Genomic DNA, 18,427 nt, shown 5'->3' with positions numbered 1-18,427 from the left:
GAGAAGCCTCACGCTAATTCATTCCCCTTGCTCTGGGTTCCATTCTCTTCCTCCACCTCTGGGAGGTCATTTCTTTTCTTTCTTTTTTTTTTTTTTAATTTAAAGATTTTATTTATTTATTTGAGAGGGGGGTGGGGCTGCGGGGGAGGGAGAGGGACAAGCAGACTCTGAGCTGAGTGTGGAGCCCGTCGTGGGGCTAGATCCCAAGACCCTGAGATCATGACCTGAGCCGAAAGCAAGAGTCGGGTGCTCAACCGACTGAGCCAGCCAGGCGCCCCTCAGGGATGTCATTTCCATTCTCCTCCCCCGCTGAATCCTCTTCCTTATGAGGAGAATCTGCACAAGTTTCTGTCATCCATTGAAAGAAACAATCTTCCAATCCAGTGGTTCTCAATCTTGGCTCCATAGAGGCTCCAGAAACCTTCCTGCCCAATCTGCATCCCAAACCGAGATGTGTGAATGGCTGTGGGTAGGATTCAGGTGTCAGTATTTTTAAAGTTGTCCAGGTGATTCCAATGTGCAGCCAAGGTTGGAAGCCACCTCAGTAATTCCATGGCCCTCCTTGCTTTTCCCCGTAATGGGCACATTTCTTGAACGGTTTGTCTGTACGTGTTGTCTTCATTCTCTCACCTCTCATTATGTTCACCGGAGCCCTCCTTGTGCTATTTTTTAGGGAATATTTTTTGGTTCTTACTCCCTTTAAAAGATTCTCTTTCCTTGATTCCTTTGGATCTATATTCTTGATTTGACAGAATGATGATGTGTGCCTTTCAGTTTGCTCTGAGTTTAAAGTGCCTTTGAGACAAGGAAACACATCCAGGAAATAGCTTGATGGAAAGTTCTAGAGTTTAGCAGAGAGCTTTAGATTTCGGGGTCTTTGGCATTACTGCGGCTCCCAGTTTCATGTATATGGAATCGATTCCTAAATCCTCAGCTCTCTAGTGAGCTCCCAAACCAGCTTCACTTCCCATCTTCCCTCTCCCAGGGGTTGTCCAACCCCCAAATCTTGCTGGCATTCTTGTGTCCTTTCTCTCCCTCACCCTACTCATCATTATGTCACCAAATTCTAGAGATTCAGGTGCCTAGGAATTTTCCATTGCCCTGTCTCTCCACCCCACTGCTATCCATACCTCACCCCTGGATGATTTCTAGCCCCAAGCCCTCTCCTTGCTTCCGGTCTCACCTCCTTCTCATCTAAGCCACAGCCAGGATGATCTTTCTCAAATGAATACGTCAATATGTCAGTCTCTTGCTTTAAAATCCTTTCATGTCTCCTTACAACTCCTTGGATAAGATTTAGGATCCTTTAGCATCACATGAAAATTCTACATTTCTCTTCCTCTCTTTGGCTCTCCAGTCTCATCTCCCTCCACTTTTCTTCCTGGTATTGACACCATACTGACCTACTGCACTAACTCCAACACAGACATGCCAATCTGCCATACTGTGTTTTCATTTTAGGATTTTGCACATGCCTTGCCCCTTGCCTAGAGGAATCCTCTGCCCCATGCCCTCTCTAACTGATCCTTCAGAGTTCTTCTGGTTACCACCTACTCCCAGAGATGAATTGAGAGCCTCTCCTGTGGGCTCCTGTAACTCAATTAACTGCAAATTCTTACTGAATTGTTTGTGTCCCCCAATTTACTATGAGTCCCTTGAATGTGTGGTTGGTTAACATCGTCATTGCTTGGCACATCCCACTCCCATAAAATGTTCTTCACCTATATTTGTTGAATGAATGAATGAATGAATGAATGTAGTACAAGGGGAAGGTATGACGAAGATGTTTATTCAGAGGATCAGAACGGTCTGTGTCTGCAAGAGATCATGGAAGATTTTGTGAGGAAGGTGGCGTTTTAACTGAGTTTCAAAGTGTAGGTAGGATTCAGAAATGCAGAGCATGGGGGGAGGAATGCTGGCTATAACCAAGGAGAGTGAGGCGTGGAGTGGGGGTAACTTTGTGAATTGCGTGTTGTGTGTGTGACAGAGAATGCGACCCACAGCAAAGACCAGCTATGTTTTGCCCACAGTAATCCTTGGCTGGCATTGAATCTCAAGGTCCTGCCCTAAATAAAGTGACTGAATGAAGAGCTGAGAGTGGTCCTAGCACTCGGGCAGGTGCTTTCACCAGGAAATGGTAGCAAGTGGCTTTGGAGTCAAAAGATTTAGAGTTGAATCCAGGTTCAACTTTCTGTGACCTTGAATAATTCGTTTAACCTCTCCCATGTCAGAGGAGTAAGAAATGGAGTTGATCTACTCAAGAAATTGGTAGGATTAAATCAGAATGTTTCAAAAGGGCCTAATATACCTGGCCTAGAGTGGACATTTAATAACTTTGAAGCTCGAGGCTATTATCATTCTTACTCCAGAGAAAGAGAAGCTGCCTGATGGGATAGATTTCTCTGTATGAGTAAAGCAGACAGATTTGAATATAAAGCCCGGCTTTACTTTTTATTCATTAGCTTCAATGAACTTAGGCACATGCCTTAATTTTCTGAATCTCATTTTTTTCAACTGAAAATTAATTGAGTGTAATTCGTCCTTCAAGGGGGGATGAAAAGTGAGAATATGTATCACACTGCCTGGCAGATGAAGTTAGTCTAAGAGGGAGACTGAGCAATTCCTCCTAACGTTGTGAGAGCTCTGTAGTTAGGAATTAAAGCAAGCACCCCCCCCGCCCCCCGGCCTTTCTGAGCAGTCAGGAAAGCTTGTGAGACTTTTAGACTTTCTTCCTCTCTTTTTATTATTTTTCTTCTTTCCTTTCTCCTGACTCGTTCTCATTAAATTTCGTGTGTGGGGGAAGCTCTAAGAGAGCAGATGTCTTCTACCTAGACAGATTTTGAATCATCCCCCCATGAACAGTACTTGCTGTGAGTTTGTTTGTTGTCTTCGGTTATGGTCCTTGGCTGCTCTGAGCCCCTGGGTTTGTTAGTTCAATCAGTCATTTATCATATTTAGTGAGCACCCCCTATGTGGTCTACCTTTTTTTTTCAGTAGGTTCCCTTGATAATAGTCCATGGCTAGAATCCTTCATTCTTGCACCTGTTCTATGGCGAGTACCACTTTATACCATGTTGAGGCCACTAGGGACTGCTTTAGCCGAGAGATTTCCATCAAGCTCTCCCAGACTGGGTGTCCTTGTCTCTTGCTTGCCCCTGTCAAAGTTTAGAGGACTTAGCTGATGTCGGCGCCCTGGACATCCAGCAGTGTTGCTGCTGTCTGTGTGACTTCTGTCTCCGCAACAGATGTGGATGGAGAAGCTCCTGCAGTGTAATGCTGACTTCCAGATGGTGGGCGTGGGGAAAAAGAAGGTGTGACAACAGGAGTGGAGGCCTCAGGAAGTGGGTGACAGGAGGGAGCAGACAGGTAGTGGGCAGAGGAAAGAAGTGATGGGTGGCAGAGGGAGGCAATCAGATGGAAGGAGTGTGATTCAGTACATGCTTATAATAGAAACTGAGTTGGAATTTACAATTAGCAAGTGAATGTCTGTCTGCATATTTACTTCAGAAACCACCGATGTTAATATGTTTACCATAAGATATAGCTTCACATAAGTATGATTTTTAGTAGCTGGTAATTGAAGTTTCCTGCTGTTGTATCCGGAAAAGCTATAATTACCTTCATAATATGGATACTCATGAACTTGAATTTTTTAAATTAAGTATATAAATTAATCTCATTATTGGTTGCATTTAATTTCTTTTGACTTTCAATTTGGGGTTCAGATTGCAATATGCATTAGGATAGTTTGTAGCCTGGTATTAGTAAAAGTAATTTTATGTGCAAATTAAAATTTTTAGTCAGTCTTTTGATGATAAGAAGGACATGTAAACAACCATAAGTCAAATGTACAATTCTCTACAATCCCCAGCAAAGTTAATTAATACATCTACCATTTAATTAGAAAATCGCTACCAGGGCTCATTATTTTCATATGTGTCAACTTGAGCTAGTTACATAATTCAAAGGCAATCTTGATTTTTATCACAAACTTTGCCTTATTGATTTTAGTTGTAAAACTGAATTCACACCCATGTCCATGTACAACAGTAAATTTAAAATACTCTTTCAGTTTTGTTACAAGCTCTTGTGTAACAGATTAAACACTGATAGATATCTCTCTATGTTTCCCTCTCTAGGAAGGTAGCATTTCTTTTTCACTTTAAAGCTGCCAATACAAATAAAAAATTAAGAGTCTAGGAAGTTTTGACTTCCTGGGGCAGAGTAAAATGTAATTGCAAATAAAAAACTGTAAAGGTTAAACCTGAGATCTAGAAAGCATTTCTCGCCCTGGGAAGAAAAAGTAAGGAGCTGACATTCATAGAGTGGATGGTTCCTCCGAAAAGCCGTTCATCACAGTGATCTGTTCATCCCAGTGATCTGTTCTTTCATCAAACATGCAGTGCCTCTTGAGGAACATGCCCTCGAGGAGCTTGTAGTCTACGGGAGCAAACAGACAACGAGACTGTGGGATAAGTGCCGGGCTGGAAGTGTGCAGACGTTCAGGCTGCAGTGTGACGGAGACATATAGAGGTGGTTGGGGCAGCTCGTGCCAGAGAGAGAGTCAAGATAGTAAGCCACCAGCACTGCGGGGGCAGCAATCCGTGCCAGTGGGTGCCCGCTGCCAACAGCAGGCATGGCTGTCCCAGGGCACAGTGGCTGAATAGCAACCCTGGGTGTGGGAAGGGGCTCCTATTTTGTGCTGGGAGCCAGAGGTCCTAGAAACCTTCCTGAGGAGAGGGGATGATGGCTGAGAGGAGGAATGAGGGTAGCTAGAGAATGGGAGCTCTCCAGCTCTCCCATCCTGTCCTTTTATCCTTCCATGTGGGAGAAGGGTTTAAGACTTCCCTGATTTTTTTTTTAAAGATTTAATCATTTTTTAAAAGATTTATTTATTTGAGAGAGAGCACATTGCGGGGGGGGGGGGCAGATGGAGAGGGAGAGGAGAGAATCTCAAGCAGACTCCCTGCTGAGCGGGGAACCCAACATGGGGCTCGATCTCAGGACCCTGAGATCATCACCTGAGCCAAAATCAAGAGTCTGATGCCTAACTGACTGAGTCATCCAGGTTCCCCACACTTCTCTGATTTCTTGACATCACCTTTGAAATTTATTCCTGTCAGTCCCTTCCACAGCTTATATGATTATCACCTTAAGGTTTCAACCCAAACTTTGATTTTTATCATCTTGTATGTGTTTCCCAAAATGAGGGTAGAGACCAGAGAATGAATCAGAAGGAAGTACATATTTAAGTCATGGGGGATGGGTGAGTTGAGGAAGTGGAAAAACGGACATACCCAATTCACAGAGAAATGACTTAAGAGCAAACCCAGTAGCCATGCAGAGACTCCCATTAATTCAAGATTTTTTTTTTTTACATAGTATTATATTAGTCTCAGGTGTACAATAGAATGATTCAGCAGTTCTATACATTGCTCAGTGCTCATCAAGATAAGTGTACTCTGAATCCCCTTCATCTATTTCACCCATCCCCCCCACCCACCTCCCTTCTGGGAACCACCTGTTTGTTCTCTGTATTTAAGAGTCTGTGTCTTTTTGTTTCTTTGTCTCTTTTTTTTTTCCTTTGTTTCTTAAATTCCAGAAATGAGTGAAATCATATGGTATTTTGTCTTTCTCTGATTTCTTTCACTTAGCATTACACTCTCTAGGTCCATCCGTGTTGTTTCACGTGGCAAATTCTCATTCTTTTTTATGGCTGAGTAATCAATGTTCTTAATATTTATTTGGTCAAATGGCATTATCGTTTAGGACTTTTATTTCCTCTTATAGATGTTGTCCCTGTCTCAAAATATTGCCCAACTGGAGGCCCAGGTTGAAAAGGTTACAAGAGAGAAGATTTCAGCTATTAATCAACTTGAAGAAGTTCAAAACCAGCTTACTTCCAAGGAAATGGATGTCACAAAGGTACAATGTGAGATTTTAGTTTAAAATTTTTTCCTAATGTACAAAGCCCAGAAAGCAGTTTGGAATGGAGAAGTTTTGTTATTTAAGATAGTAAAGATCCACATAATGGTCATTAAGCCAGCATTTACTTATTATTGGCAGGCCCTCTGATGGGTGCTGCAAATACAAAAGATGAATTAGACACAAATAATGTCCTGGAAGAACTGAAGGTTAAGTGGCTGAGACAGACTTATCAATAAGCAAGTTTCATTACTTTAATCATTGAATATTTGGTAAAACTTATATTTCTAAATTAGATGGGAGAAATGTTTGCCAGAGATAGCATGGCTTTGGTCTCCACAATGATAGTAAAAGAGATTTATTTACCACATGAAGAGTGTGCTTAACATAAAAAATTCTCCACCTCCCATTTCTTTTCAGACCTGGTCTCTAAAATCAAGGCTCCAATACTAAGTGTCTTATTTTATTGGTCCCTAAATTTATACTTTAAAATATCACAGTGTCAAATAAATAAATAAAATCTTAAAAAAAATAAAATATCACAGTGTCTGTGCTATGGGCATTACAAACTTGTAAACCAAAACTAAATTGTTTATAGTCTTCGCTGGTCACTATAACATACGTATTTATGAAACACTAAAGTCCATGTGGATTTCAGCAATAAGTTGCTTTAAAACTAAGCAACTAAATATAGGCATGCATGATGTAATAAATTAAATTGATTGATTTTTTTTAACAATTTACACAGATGATTTTCTTTGAAATGCATACCTTTTCATACTGCATTTTACTTATCAACATATTTCCCTAAATGTTGACACATTTGTAATACCATTGTTACTTATAATTTAGTAATTAAAATTACCTTTAGTATATGGAAGAAACAAAGCCCCTATTTTTTTCTTATTTTTCCCTTCAATTTCTGTAATTCTCCATTTGCTTTCTAAAATTCAAGCTAGCTAACGTTAAAGTTTTAAAATACCATATTTGCCAATATCATCAATGTGTTTGTGTGGAGGGTAGGGGTAGAAGTAAGGGAATGGATATAGAGGGCTGGCAGTGGTTAATCCAGATTTATGGGGGAAAGCTGGTGGTGAGAGTGTCCAGTCCATTGTAGGAAGAGAACTTTCTGTTGGAATGTGTACAGATGCCTCCTCTGTCTTTAGAACCGTCCAGAAAGACTGAAGCATCAGCAGCATGCCTTGCGGTGGCTCCAACCCTGAGATATCATTCCACTTCAGTTTAATTTGCCAGTTTATTTTAGATAAACTTAAGGGTTATGGATAAACTTAGCAGATGCTAAAGTGAAAGTAGTACGGCAAGGGAACTTTAAAAATAAAATTAAGGGATGAAATAATTCTAAATAAAACAATGCTTAGACATATAATAATAAACAATAATTTTGTATTGGTATTGGGTTTGAAACACCATGGCTGGGTAATTATAATTTTTTGGTATTATCAATTTGGGTTTTTTTCATTTCATTCATGTATATAAATCAAATAGGTTGGAATAAGAATAAGAAAGCAAGCAAATTTGGGCCCCTCTAATTTTTTTCTATCATTCTTAATTTTAAACTTTATTTAGCTTTAGAATTAATAACTTTTTGTAAATTACTAGTTTTTTTTTTAATGAGAGGGGTCAGCTCTGACACATTCAAGGCATTTGAATTTCAAATCAAATTTTTTGTAATTTTATTCTTTTTCTAGCATTTTGAGGGCCACTGGGAAGAAACTTACTGACTTTCCTCTGTCTTGTCACTATAACCTTTAGACACAGATTTGTTTATTTTTCAAAGCATTTTTTATTTGAACATAGGAAATAGATACAGGTTTTTTGAGATTCTAATACCTCAATAATGATGAAAACTAATTTCTGAAGTTCTAATCATCAGTTTTGGAGAAATACCAAAATTGAAAAGTTTCAAGCAACTATAACCTTTAGATGATACATGATTTTTAGAAAGTTGTATTTGTATATCAGAGACTGAATTAGCAGACTTGTGCGTTAATTAATCTCTCTGCAGGTTCTCAGTTATCTCAAAAGCTCATAATTTCTTTGTTTAGATTTATCTGCTGATTGCATTTTCCAAATTTATTTACCTGTCTGTAGAGGCCCTGGATTGAAAAACAAAATTGTATAAAGGATGATACACAACACTCTTAAGATGCTATGTGTACTCATTATTTAATGATATGTTAAAATCATTTCACTTAAATTTTCCTTTTATGTTGAATGCTACAGTTATAAATGGTTCCAGTCTGTGCCTTTTACCAGACAATGTTTATCAACTTAAATACATCGCACTGTGCTTAAGATTGACATTATCTACAAAGATTACAGTAAATACTGGGTTCTACTGTACACCTAAATACTATATAGTCTCTTAGCAGAGAGAAAAATTCCTTTATAAATTTCCTTAAATAAAAGCCTAACTGATCAAATCTTTAAAGGAAAACTTTACTATATAGAATGTCTATTTAAATCACAACAATTTGAATGAATATTCACATAGCTTAATATTTTAATTAATGATTTTATCTGCATAAAATAGAGATGATAATGCATTTTGGTTGATGTGCAATTGAAACTGTTATTTTGCACAAAAAAATTTGGGCACATTACTTAAATTTATTAGTTATACATTTCTTTATCATAATTTGAAATTGTTAGACTCAGTAATACCTGATATTGCCTTTACATCTTAACAGAATACATTGAATATTCTAACAGAAAATGCCGTTCTTAGGAAAGTTCTATTGTATTTTATTTATATGACCTCTAGGGGGCACCAAAAGACCTAATTGCAGGCGTTGCCTGGTAGATTCCCGCAGCTATTGATCTAGTTTTTACAATCTAACAGGTGTGCGGGGAAATGCGCTATCAGTTGAATAAAACCAAAATGGAGAAGGATGAGGCAGAGAAGGAACACAGAGAGTACAGAACCAAAACTAAAAGGGATCTTGAAATTAAAGATGAGGTAAGAGATGACAAGTGTAACTACAACGATTAAAGACATAATTAAAGATGTAAGTTATTTATTTCTATTATATTGCTTCTAACTAATGGAACAATCCAGTTTAGACTATTAAAAGAATTTCATTTATAGTTGCCTAAAATTATCACCTTTCACATGAAATGGTGAGAATACAACCGCCTGCATATAAAATCCCAATCTGACAGGTCATAAATATACATTTGGATATGTGTATCTATTACTTACAAAAGTAAAAAAAAAAAAAAATGTTCTAATGCACAGTTTGAACCTAAAATATACGTACATAAAGTTCTTGAAAGATGCCAACTTGAATCCAATTTTAAGTGAAAAAGTTTAAAATTTGTAAGATGAGATGAGTTGATATGTAAATATGTCAATCAAATTGATTGTTGGCAGAGCAAAACCAGTTTTAACTAAGATAACCATGAATACGTTTGCTCAAGAAGCCTTAAATACAGGGAAATTAGAAATGTTAGGGGAAAATGCTGCTTACTTCCATTTCAGTTGAACAGATGTTTTATGTTATATCTTTGTTGAGATCATGTAGATACTCCAATTTTAATTGATGACATGGATAAAGTTTTGAGAGAGGCAGTTCTAATAGACTCACTTTGGGTTTTCTATATTTGTGTTACAGTACAGAACATCGAAGGCTTTCATTCTTTATATTCAATGAAAGTAGGTTGATAAATCTATTCAATTAAAATGAGTTCTCAGTGTCAGCATTTTTAAAAAATCGCCACAATTTAAAAGTAGATAAAATTAATTTTTTTCAAATATATTTCTAGTTCATAGCTTTTTATCATACTTTCCAGCATCTTTTCCTTTTCAACCCAGTCAACTTTCTATGCAGATGATGTAAATAGATGATAGGGGAGTATTAAAAGTGAAAGCGATAATGAAATTTAGTACTTGAAAAAGTTTTCCAAGTCATGGCTGAAATCCCTGGCACTAAATTAACATCTGAACAACCAGAATCAGATTCTGCTTTTGTACCACTATATTCAGAGTGTTATGAGTTTTAATTTTCAGAATTTTCATTATTAACGTGTACAGATAATGAAACTATTTTACTGCATCCAGTTGGGGGCGTGCCTGATAGTGGAATTGAAAATCTTCCATCAGCAACCCAAGGTCTAGCATTACCAAGCCAAACAGAACTTTCCTTTCCTTTCCTGATATATAATGACTTTTTTTTTTTAAGGGTATCATCTTTGTATGCTCGCTAGCATTGTTAAATACTTTTGTATTATTCTATAGCATCTGCCCAACATAACAACTTGGACTAATTAGAAAAAAAATAAGAAGAGTGTCTGAGTTATTTAAAATTACAGGATAATGTTCTAGGGAGACAAAACACTGTCGGAATCATAAGATTACCATATCACTTGTAAATGAATAACGTGTAGAAGTATTTGTAATATTTGTCTTTTCAGAGCTCTAGCTCATTGCAATTAACCAGCAATGATGTGGAGGCCAAAGTGGCAGGATTTTAAAAGGAGCCAGTTTCATTTGTAAACATTTCCTGCTTACTAGTCAAACATTAGCCATTTTCATAATGATTTCTAGTGTTGTTTTTAGATAAAGATGTGCCTTCTTAGGAGGTCGGAGGGTTAGGAATAAAACCTTGGAGTGGTTACAAGGTGTTTGTGATGGGATGTGCTTGTTATCATTTTCTCTTGGACAGAATGTGAGGAAATCTTATAGGTGCTCTTTGTAACTATTTTGTATTGAGCAGACAGTTTCAGAAAGGAAAGTGGTGGTGTCTCTGGAGGAGCAAAGCAGCAATTGTTCTTGGGTCTTTCAGCCATGACCTGACCTTCTGTCTGGAAGACCAAAGAGCTACTTTGCTTGACCACCATCTGCACTCAAGAGAGAAATTTACATTCAACTTTTAAAAGCTGGGCATGTTGAGCATTTATCGGAAATACTTATAATGACAGAAAGTGTATGTAACTTTTAAAGTGTCCCACATCATGCAATTCAGCATAACAAGATGGCCATCTCCCGGTTTACAGACAAAGCATTCCTTGTAATATAGTCATTTTGTTCATATTTTTGTTAATCTGGCCTCTTGATACATTTTTAAAGTAGGTGGGAAACTGTGAGATTGGAATGTGGTCCGAACAAGAGCTTTGTTGATGTATATAAAACAGGGCAAATGGTTGACCACCAAAATCATTTTCTTTGTGACCCGAGCCTTGACTCTGGCATAATTAGAAGGAAGGGTTAGGGGAGGAACAATAGCGATCTCTTCCTCCCACTTTCTCCTTTTCTTTTTTATATTGTGTCAGGAGCCCATGGGCGGATTATCCTTCCCATCAACTCCTTTGTATCTCTTCAGCGTAGAGCGCTCCTGCCAGCCTAAGGAGAAAAAAAAGACATTTGGTATGGAGGAGAATGAAAAATCTGTGCCCTAGTTTTTATTTGAAATTTTTTTGTAGGCAACAGGTACACACACACACACACACACAGAGTCCATTATGGGAATTGAAAAACATATAAAAAGAATGCTATAATGAATTCCCACACATGCATCACCTAGGTTCATCATTTTGCCAGTCCTGTTCTGACATTTTTTCTCTCCTCCTTCATCTTCTTTGTCACTGTTTCTTCATCTTCTCTTCCACATCCTCTTTGTCTGTCTCCCTCTTCTGTTGCTCCTTTTGCTGAAGTAGATCTCAGACACAATGTTATTTCACCAGTGAATCCCTCAGCCTGCGTCTATGAAGGATTGTTTTTTGTACTCACTATGTCATCATCACACCTGACAATACTAACAGATTAATATCTTGTAGGGCCCAGCCCATACCCACACTTCTCTGACCGTCTCCGCAATGTCTGTTTCATGGTCGGTTTATTCAAACCAGACACACAGTGTGTTTTTGTATGTCCGAATGTTATGGCTTTATCTTCTTTAATAGGGAATAAAGGGATATCTTAGCAAAATTTTGACTTTCTTTATCTGTTGTTGTCTTATTAAATGTCATACATATGTTTCGACTGTGCTTTATATAAGGTGTCTCATCATCATTCTAAAGAAATATGAATTCATCCTACAGCAACTACGTGAGGGAAGTGACCCCCATGAAGCAACCGCAATCATCATATCCCTTTAGAGTCTGAAACCTACAATTTGTAATTAATTTCAGAGCCTTACATTTAGGGTCGGGGAATGCTGCAGGAAGCCCTGTTATTACCCTGGCATCAAGGTTAGCTTACAAAGGATGCATAAGTGGAATTTTCCTTGCCACCTTCCATTCTAGTAGATGAATCTCAGAAGCGTTGATCGGGGCATCGTGTAAAAGAAGAATGCAGGGGCCTGTGTCCAAAATGCAGGAAAAAAGTGATGCAGAGGTATTACAATATAAAATATTGTCCTTTCTCTTATAATCTCTCTTTCCCGCCTTCTCCCCCTCCCCCTTCTCTCTCTCTCCCTCTTGTGCAGTTACAGTGTCCTGTATTTGCCATTTCACCTTGGCCTCTGTCCCTTGCGGGCATACTCATGGGGGCATGCAGGCATAGTGGTACCTGGATCAGGATGAGCAGAGACTTCACGTTGGGTCCACTGAGTGTGCAGCAGTGATAGTTGGAGGCAGGGATGGTCTCCTCCATGTCCTGGGATGTCAGGGGTGACACACTCTACCTAATCTTCCCCAGGCTCACATCCCGGCTCCTGCCAGAGGCAGAGGGCCACAGCAGAACACAGCCCCGACCCCACCCTCCCACTGCCATGACCTGGTTCCACCCAAGGCAGAGGGCAGCCAGATCCCCAAGTGTGGGCGAGAGAGGAAGCTTCAGGGGACAGGTGTCTGAGTCCCACCTCGGGGCTGCTGGGAGGAGTAAAGAGAAGACCACAGATATGAGGGGGGTTCCACCGTCCCACCAGACTTCTCTGATGAAACGCCAGTGCCAGTGTATAATCAGTCATTACAAACTTCAAGATGTCGAGCACAGAGCATTAAACAGCAAAGCTCAGCACCCTCCTAAACATGGGGCCCTGTCGGACTGCCCCGGCCACACGCCCACGGCGCTGCCAAGGCCGCGGGGGAAGGCAGGGGGAGGTTTGGTGTACAGCTGCAAGGAGATACACACCCACTTAAGCCTGCAGATGTGCACGAGTGTCTAACACGCCCATGTACCCGCACCGTAAGAGAGGGCTGACCACTGCCCGTCGTGGGCTGGTCTGACCCACTGCCTCTTCCTACAGATGGAGTCGTGTTAGAACCAGCCGCATCTGTTCGTTCGCGGATTGTCAATGGCTGCTTTCCGCGGCACAGGCAGAGTCGAGCTGTGGCAGAGACCCCGTCCCCGTAGCCCACAAAGACTACAAGATTTACTCGCTGAGCCTTCGTACAAGAAGTTTGCCACCCCCTGCCCTGGGTGTAGAGATAGGAGTGGGTGGCTTAAGTTTCTCGTGCCTTACTAAAAAGTGGAGCTCTTTGAAGACTCATCAATCTTAGGTGATAACTTAATGGTTTTGGAGTATTTTGCAGTATGGCACATGGCCTCGTCCCTGGCCTGTTAGTCATCACTCATTGCCAAGTGAGTGTGGAACTGGTTAGAATGTCATTATCTTAGTAGTGGCCTGTGGCTTAATAATGGCTTAGATGAAAGGGGCGCCTGGGGGGCTCAGTCATTAAGCATCTGCCTTCAGCTCAGGTCATGATCCCAGGGTCCTGGGATCGAGCCCCGCGTCGGGCTCCCTGCTCGGCGGGGAGTCTGCTCTTCCCCCTGCTCATGCTCCCTCGCTCTATCTCTCTCTCAAATAAATAAATAAATAAATAAATCTTTAAAAAAATAATGGCTTAGATGAGAGTGTAAATATAAATATAAAACTTATTTTGCAATAGTTTCTTTTAGGTTGGTAAAATTTTTTTCAAGAGACAAGAAGACTTTTTTTTTTTTTAAACCAGCATTGCATGTGTTATAACTTTGGAGTTGTGGCTACAATTGAGCAGGAAGCATTGAGGTTCAAAATTCCTTGATCAAAACAAATATTTTAGGGTAGGGCACGTATAAAAAAAGAAGTAGATCAGAAGGTTTTGGCTAGAAAAATTAGGGCAAGAAAGAATTGGAGCTCCTGTCTACAGCAGTGGGAGTCAACACTTCGGTACTGACGTTACACGTGGACCGTATCAACACAGGAATTATTTCTGAAGTTCAACTGAATTAATGAGATTGTTGGAAGAAGTGCATCTATTTTGTATGGGTTTGTGTAAAGATGAGAGGAAGCTTTGCAAGTCCTAAAGGGAGGGCCTACTTAAGGCCAGAGAAACTAAAGCAATAAGGAAAAGTTGAAGAGTTGTAACTTTTAAACACCTGCTCTTGATCCTCAGTACAGAAGGAATAAGAACAAAGCAGTTTAATCACAGCCACTGGAAATCACAATAGCCTGAAAGAAGAACTTTCTGACAGAAGATTGAAGGAGATCGCAGCAACAGGCCATGGAACTTTCTTCCCTGAAATTGCTAGTTTCAAACAAAAACGGCAGGATGCCAAAGGCCCAGCTCACGGACTTCCAAGGTCCACCGTCTCCTCCTGGACTGTGGAAGCATCCTCAGACTATTTCACTCTATCTGTTAAAGTGACTAGGAGTGGCATTCATCTTTTTTACTTGTAATTTAGCACCTACACATTAAAGCAAAATCCTCCTCAGCTCTGTTCTCTGCTTTGTGTCTGTAATTCCGTGTACCCCCGTCAGAAGGCTTTGGGGGAATATGTTGAGATAATGGGTAGCTTCTGGAGAGCCAGACTTGAGAGACTTTTCAACTACCACCTGCAGTCTCACTTCTGCCTCTAAAAACTGGCTGGGAGAGGGGCCACTTGGGCATGCCGTTAGCACGTGTAATCACTCGGTCCTGGTGATGACAGAGTTGCTCTCCACTGTTCTTCACACTCTCTTCCACTGCTGGAGGCTTCGGACATCCTGCTCCCTGCTCCTCGCTCGGAGAGCAGCCGTGCGTGCGCGAGGGCCAGCCTACCCAGACCGGTGGAGGAGGCGCCGTGGGGGGGTAGCTGGAAGACCCAGGTCCTGCCCTGAGGGAGTTTATGTTCTAGCCGAGGAGACAGGGTCCACATTTGAACATGCCTACAAAATACTTACAAAGCAGCATATCGACAAGTGCAAATTAATGTAGTGTGAAGTTCATGCTGGCTCCAACCCATGAGAGTCGGAATCTGGTTCCATGTGTGTGATGCAATAAAGCTTTTTTTTTTTAATAGCATCTTCCCTAAGTACGCCCTAAAGCATTGTTCAGATAAATTTGTGTTCCTATCACAGCCTAACCAAGAATTCTGAGCAAATTCTTCAGCCTGGCGTGTGTCTAATAAATCAGCCTCTTTTGTTCTTGCACCGCACGATGCTTGAATGGGACAAATGGGATTATGTAAATAAAAATATCTTGGTTTAATAAAAGATTATTGAACTTCTCATTTTTCTCAAACACCAGGCAAAGTTAATTTCTTCATTTTAAACCATAATCATGTCAATAAAGTCACAAAATTAGCAGTGAAAAAGTAAGTTTCTTTCTTCCTTTCTTTCTTTCTTTCTTTCTTTCTTTCTTTCTTTCTTTCTTTCTTTCTTTCTTTCTTTCTTTCTTCCTTTCAGAGCAGTTTCAAATCGACCCAGTGAATAATACCAAGTTGGACATTGTTGGGGCATTTAGCATTTGGTAACTTAATTAATGATTTGGGCAGAGGTTTTAGGTAGCAGTTCATGTATCATCATTCATGAAAGCACAGTAGAAATTCAAATTCTCAAAAAAGAGTCATTCAATTCTCAAATAAAGATGGTAATGCTGTTCACCATAATGATGTATTTTTAAAAAATCAAACGTGTAAGCAGAAACAATATATCTGAAGATATAAATTTAGGGCAAGTTAGAGAGAAGGGCACAAATAGGACATAAAGCAAGCCCGCTTAGAAAGCATATGCCTTATGGGATAAACAGTTAGAAAGAAATGTTTGTCTTTGGATAGGAATATAAAACTGTAAACTGAACTCAAGCAATTTTTGCTATATTCAGTTTCACTGGATCCATGTTTTGGTCCTTAAAAAAACTTTTTGCATACTTCCTTTGACTTTTTTTTTTTTTTAAGATTTTATTTATTTATTTGACAGAGAAAGACACAGCGAGAGAGGGAACACAAGCAGGGGGAGTGGGAGAGGGAGAAGAAGGCTTCCCGCGGAGCAGGGAGCCTGATGCAGGGCTCGATCCCAGAACCCTGGGATCATGACCTGAGCCGAAGGCAGACGCTTCACTACTGAGCCACCCAGGCGCCCTTCCTTTGACTTTAAACGTTGGACTCACAGACCTACCTGCCACTCTCCCGGAGCATCTTTTTGGGTACCAACTTTGGGATTGTGGTAGCTACCAGGTGCCTACAGCTCCTTGTGTGTCCACATGTGCCAGCAAGCTGGAAAGACAGAGGACAGCTCCATGTGCTTTTTTTTTTTTTACAGTCCAGAAATATTAGTACTGATATCCAGTATAAATATTACTAATTACTACAGATGTATACATTTTAAAACAATATTTATTATATGAACATAAGCACATGCACAGAAGCCAATAATTCCATCACCCAATAGAGCAAATTGTTTTCATTTTTCTGTTTTACTTTCTACTTTTTGTCCATATGCATATATGATATTTGCAAGTAGTAAACATAGCCTAGGTATAATTTTGGTTTTTGCTTATTTCACATAATGATATCTCCAGCATTTTTATGTGTTGCTGCCTATTCTTCATAGTGATCACTTTAATAGGGCCACTCACATGTACTCTTAAAGGAAAGAATAATAAGTCACATTTGGAATAGAACAGACACCGTTACAAATTCAGAATTTTTTGCCCTAAGATCCACTTGTTGCTTTAATTCAACAATCATATATCGCATGCACCATGTTGACCTATAATGGGCTTCTGTTTTCTGTTCTTAAAGAAGGGAAGGTGTAAGATGGGTAAGCAAATACATAAATGTCCCAGAGGTCCCAGTAACAATAATTAGCAAACTCTACAAGGGTATAGGGGTTTACAAGAGGGACAGCTGGCTTCCTTGAAGGATGGGTAGGATATTGCCCAGCATGGATGAGAGGAAGGCATTCTGGTTAGGAGGTCCAATGTGGCAGCTTGAGCAAAGGAATGGGGATGGTGCAGGGGTGGGGGTGGGGGTGGGATATGGGAAAGGAGGATGCATTCAAGGAACACACGTGTCTTTTGATTCCATAGCACACTAGTATAACTGACCTCAGTATCTCCAGTGCCACGGCTCCGTTATTTAAGCTTGCCCATAGAAAATGGGCTTCTTTCTATTAGGTTCAGAATCCCAGTATGATTGCCTATTATAGAACATACTGCACACCCTGCAGTCAGGCACCAAAATCATTCTATATTTGGGGAATGTTTGCATAAGTTTTTCATTTCCCTTGTAGTATTTTCTGTGTAATGGAATAATTTTAAGGTGTTCACATTTCAGATGATAACAATAAAATATCACTTTGTAAATAACGTTAGAATCAAGTAGGATTAGTGTTTGGAAATAAAGAATTCACAGTTACCTTAATGATTTGTAGATTTCTACGTGACTAATGCTGGAGGGTAAAATACAGGGTACAGGGTCTTACTTTACCTATGGACTGTGAGTCCAAAGACTCAACTTCTTGATTTGGCTTTTTGGCTAACTTCCTGAGCAAACGTCTCAGAGCCTTACCTTCTTTCCCAGGGAAGTGAAAAGCTTGGAGAAGTGATAGCTAAGATTTTCTTTAGCTTGAAATTCCTATGTTTCCAGATACATAAGAAATACTTCTCTGCCCCTCTTAATTATGAATTAAGTATTAATAAAATCTATATAAATTGCATGGAGTCTCAAGTGTCATTTCAAATTTTCCAGTTATTCACCTGATTTGATAAAGATGACATTTTACTGTCATCAATTTTAGATCATATTCTTTTCATTATGATTAATAATAGAACAATAAAATGTCTAGCCTTTTAAACAGTTGAATTTAATTACAAGATAGACTCTAATTTGCAATAAGGATTAAAGCCCTACTCTGAATTAAGAATGAAGTTCTATTGGGGCACCTGGGTGGCTCAGTCGTTAAGCGTCTGCCTTCCGCTCAGGTCATGATCCCAGGGTCCTGGGATTGAGCCCCGCATCGGGCTCCTTGCTCCGCGGGAAGCCTGCTTCTCCCTCTCCCACTCCCCCTGCTTGTGTTCCCTCTCTTTACTGTGTCTCTGTCAAATAAATAAAATCTTAAAAAAAAAAAAAAAAAGAATGAAGTTCTATTGGAAATATTTCAGGCAACAGCAAACTGTCTTAAGGAAGTATTTTAGAGGAGTAGCCAACTTTCCCCAAACCCGTGGAATTAAATATCCCCAGCCAGAGTTTCTGTGTGAACCCATGAACCGCAGGATAACAAGGGTGTTCTCCTGTTAGAGACCCGTGATTTTAATAGTTAATCCTTCCCCTTAACACTTCCACTTGGTGCTCTCAGAA

General features: G+C 39.8%; 1 protein-coding gene across 8 annotated transcripts in view; it reads left to right on the top strand.

Moving 5' to 3' along the window:
* SDCCAG8 (SHH signaling and ciliogenesis regulator SDCCAG8) overlaps nt 1–18,427 on the top strand; it is a 237,865-nt gene that overhangs the window by 74,148 nt on the left and 145,290 nt on the right. For all 8 annotated transcript variants that reach the window (XM_032389373.1, XM_032389375.1, XM_032389374.1 and 5 more), the window contains 2 exons: nt 5,791–5,925; nt 8,789–8,905. In XM_032389373.1, the coding sequence (XP_032245264.1) occupies nt 5,791–5,925; nt 8,789–8,905 (252 nt within the window). The remainder of the gene's footprint in view (nt 1–5,790; nt 5,926–8,788; nt 8,906–18,427) is intronic.

This window comes from Phoca vitulina, unplaced genomic scaffold (assembly GCF_004348235.1).
Source record: "Phoca vitulina isolate PV1807 unplaced genomic scaffold, GSC_HSeal_1.0 scaffold54, whole genome shotgun sequence".
Classification (NCBI taxonomy): domain Eukaryota; kingdom Metazoa; phylum Chordata; class Mammalia; order Carnivora; family Phocidae; genus Phoca; species Phoca vitulina.
The sequence above is the reverse complement of the archived record's forward strand: the minus strand, read 5'-3'. Positions and strand labels throughout refer to the sequence as shown.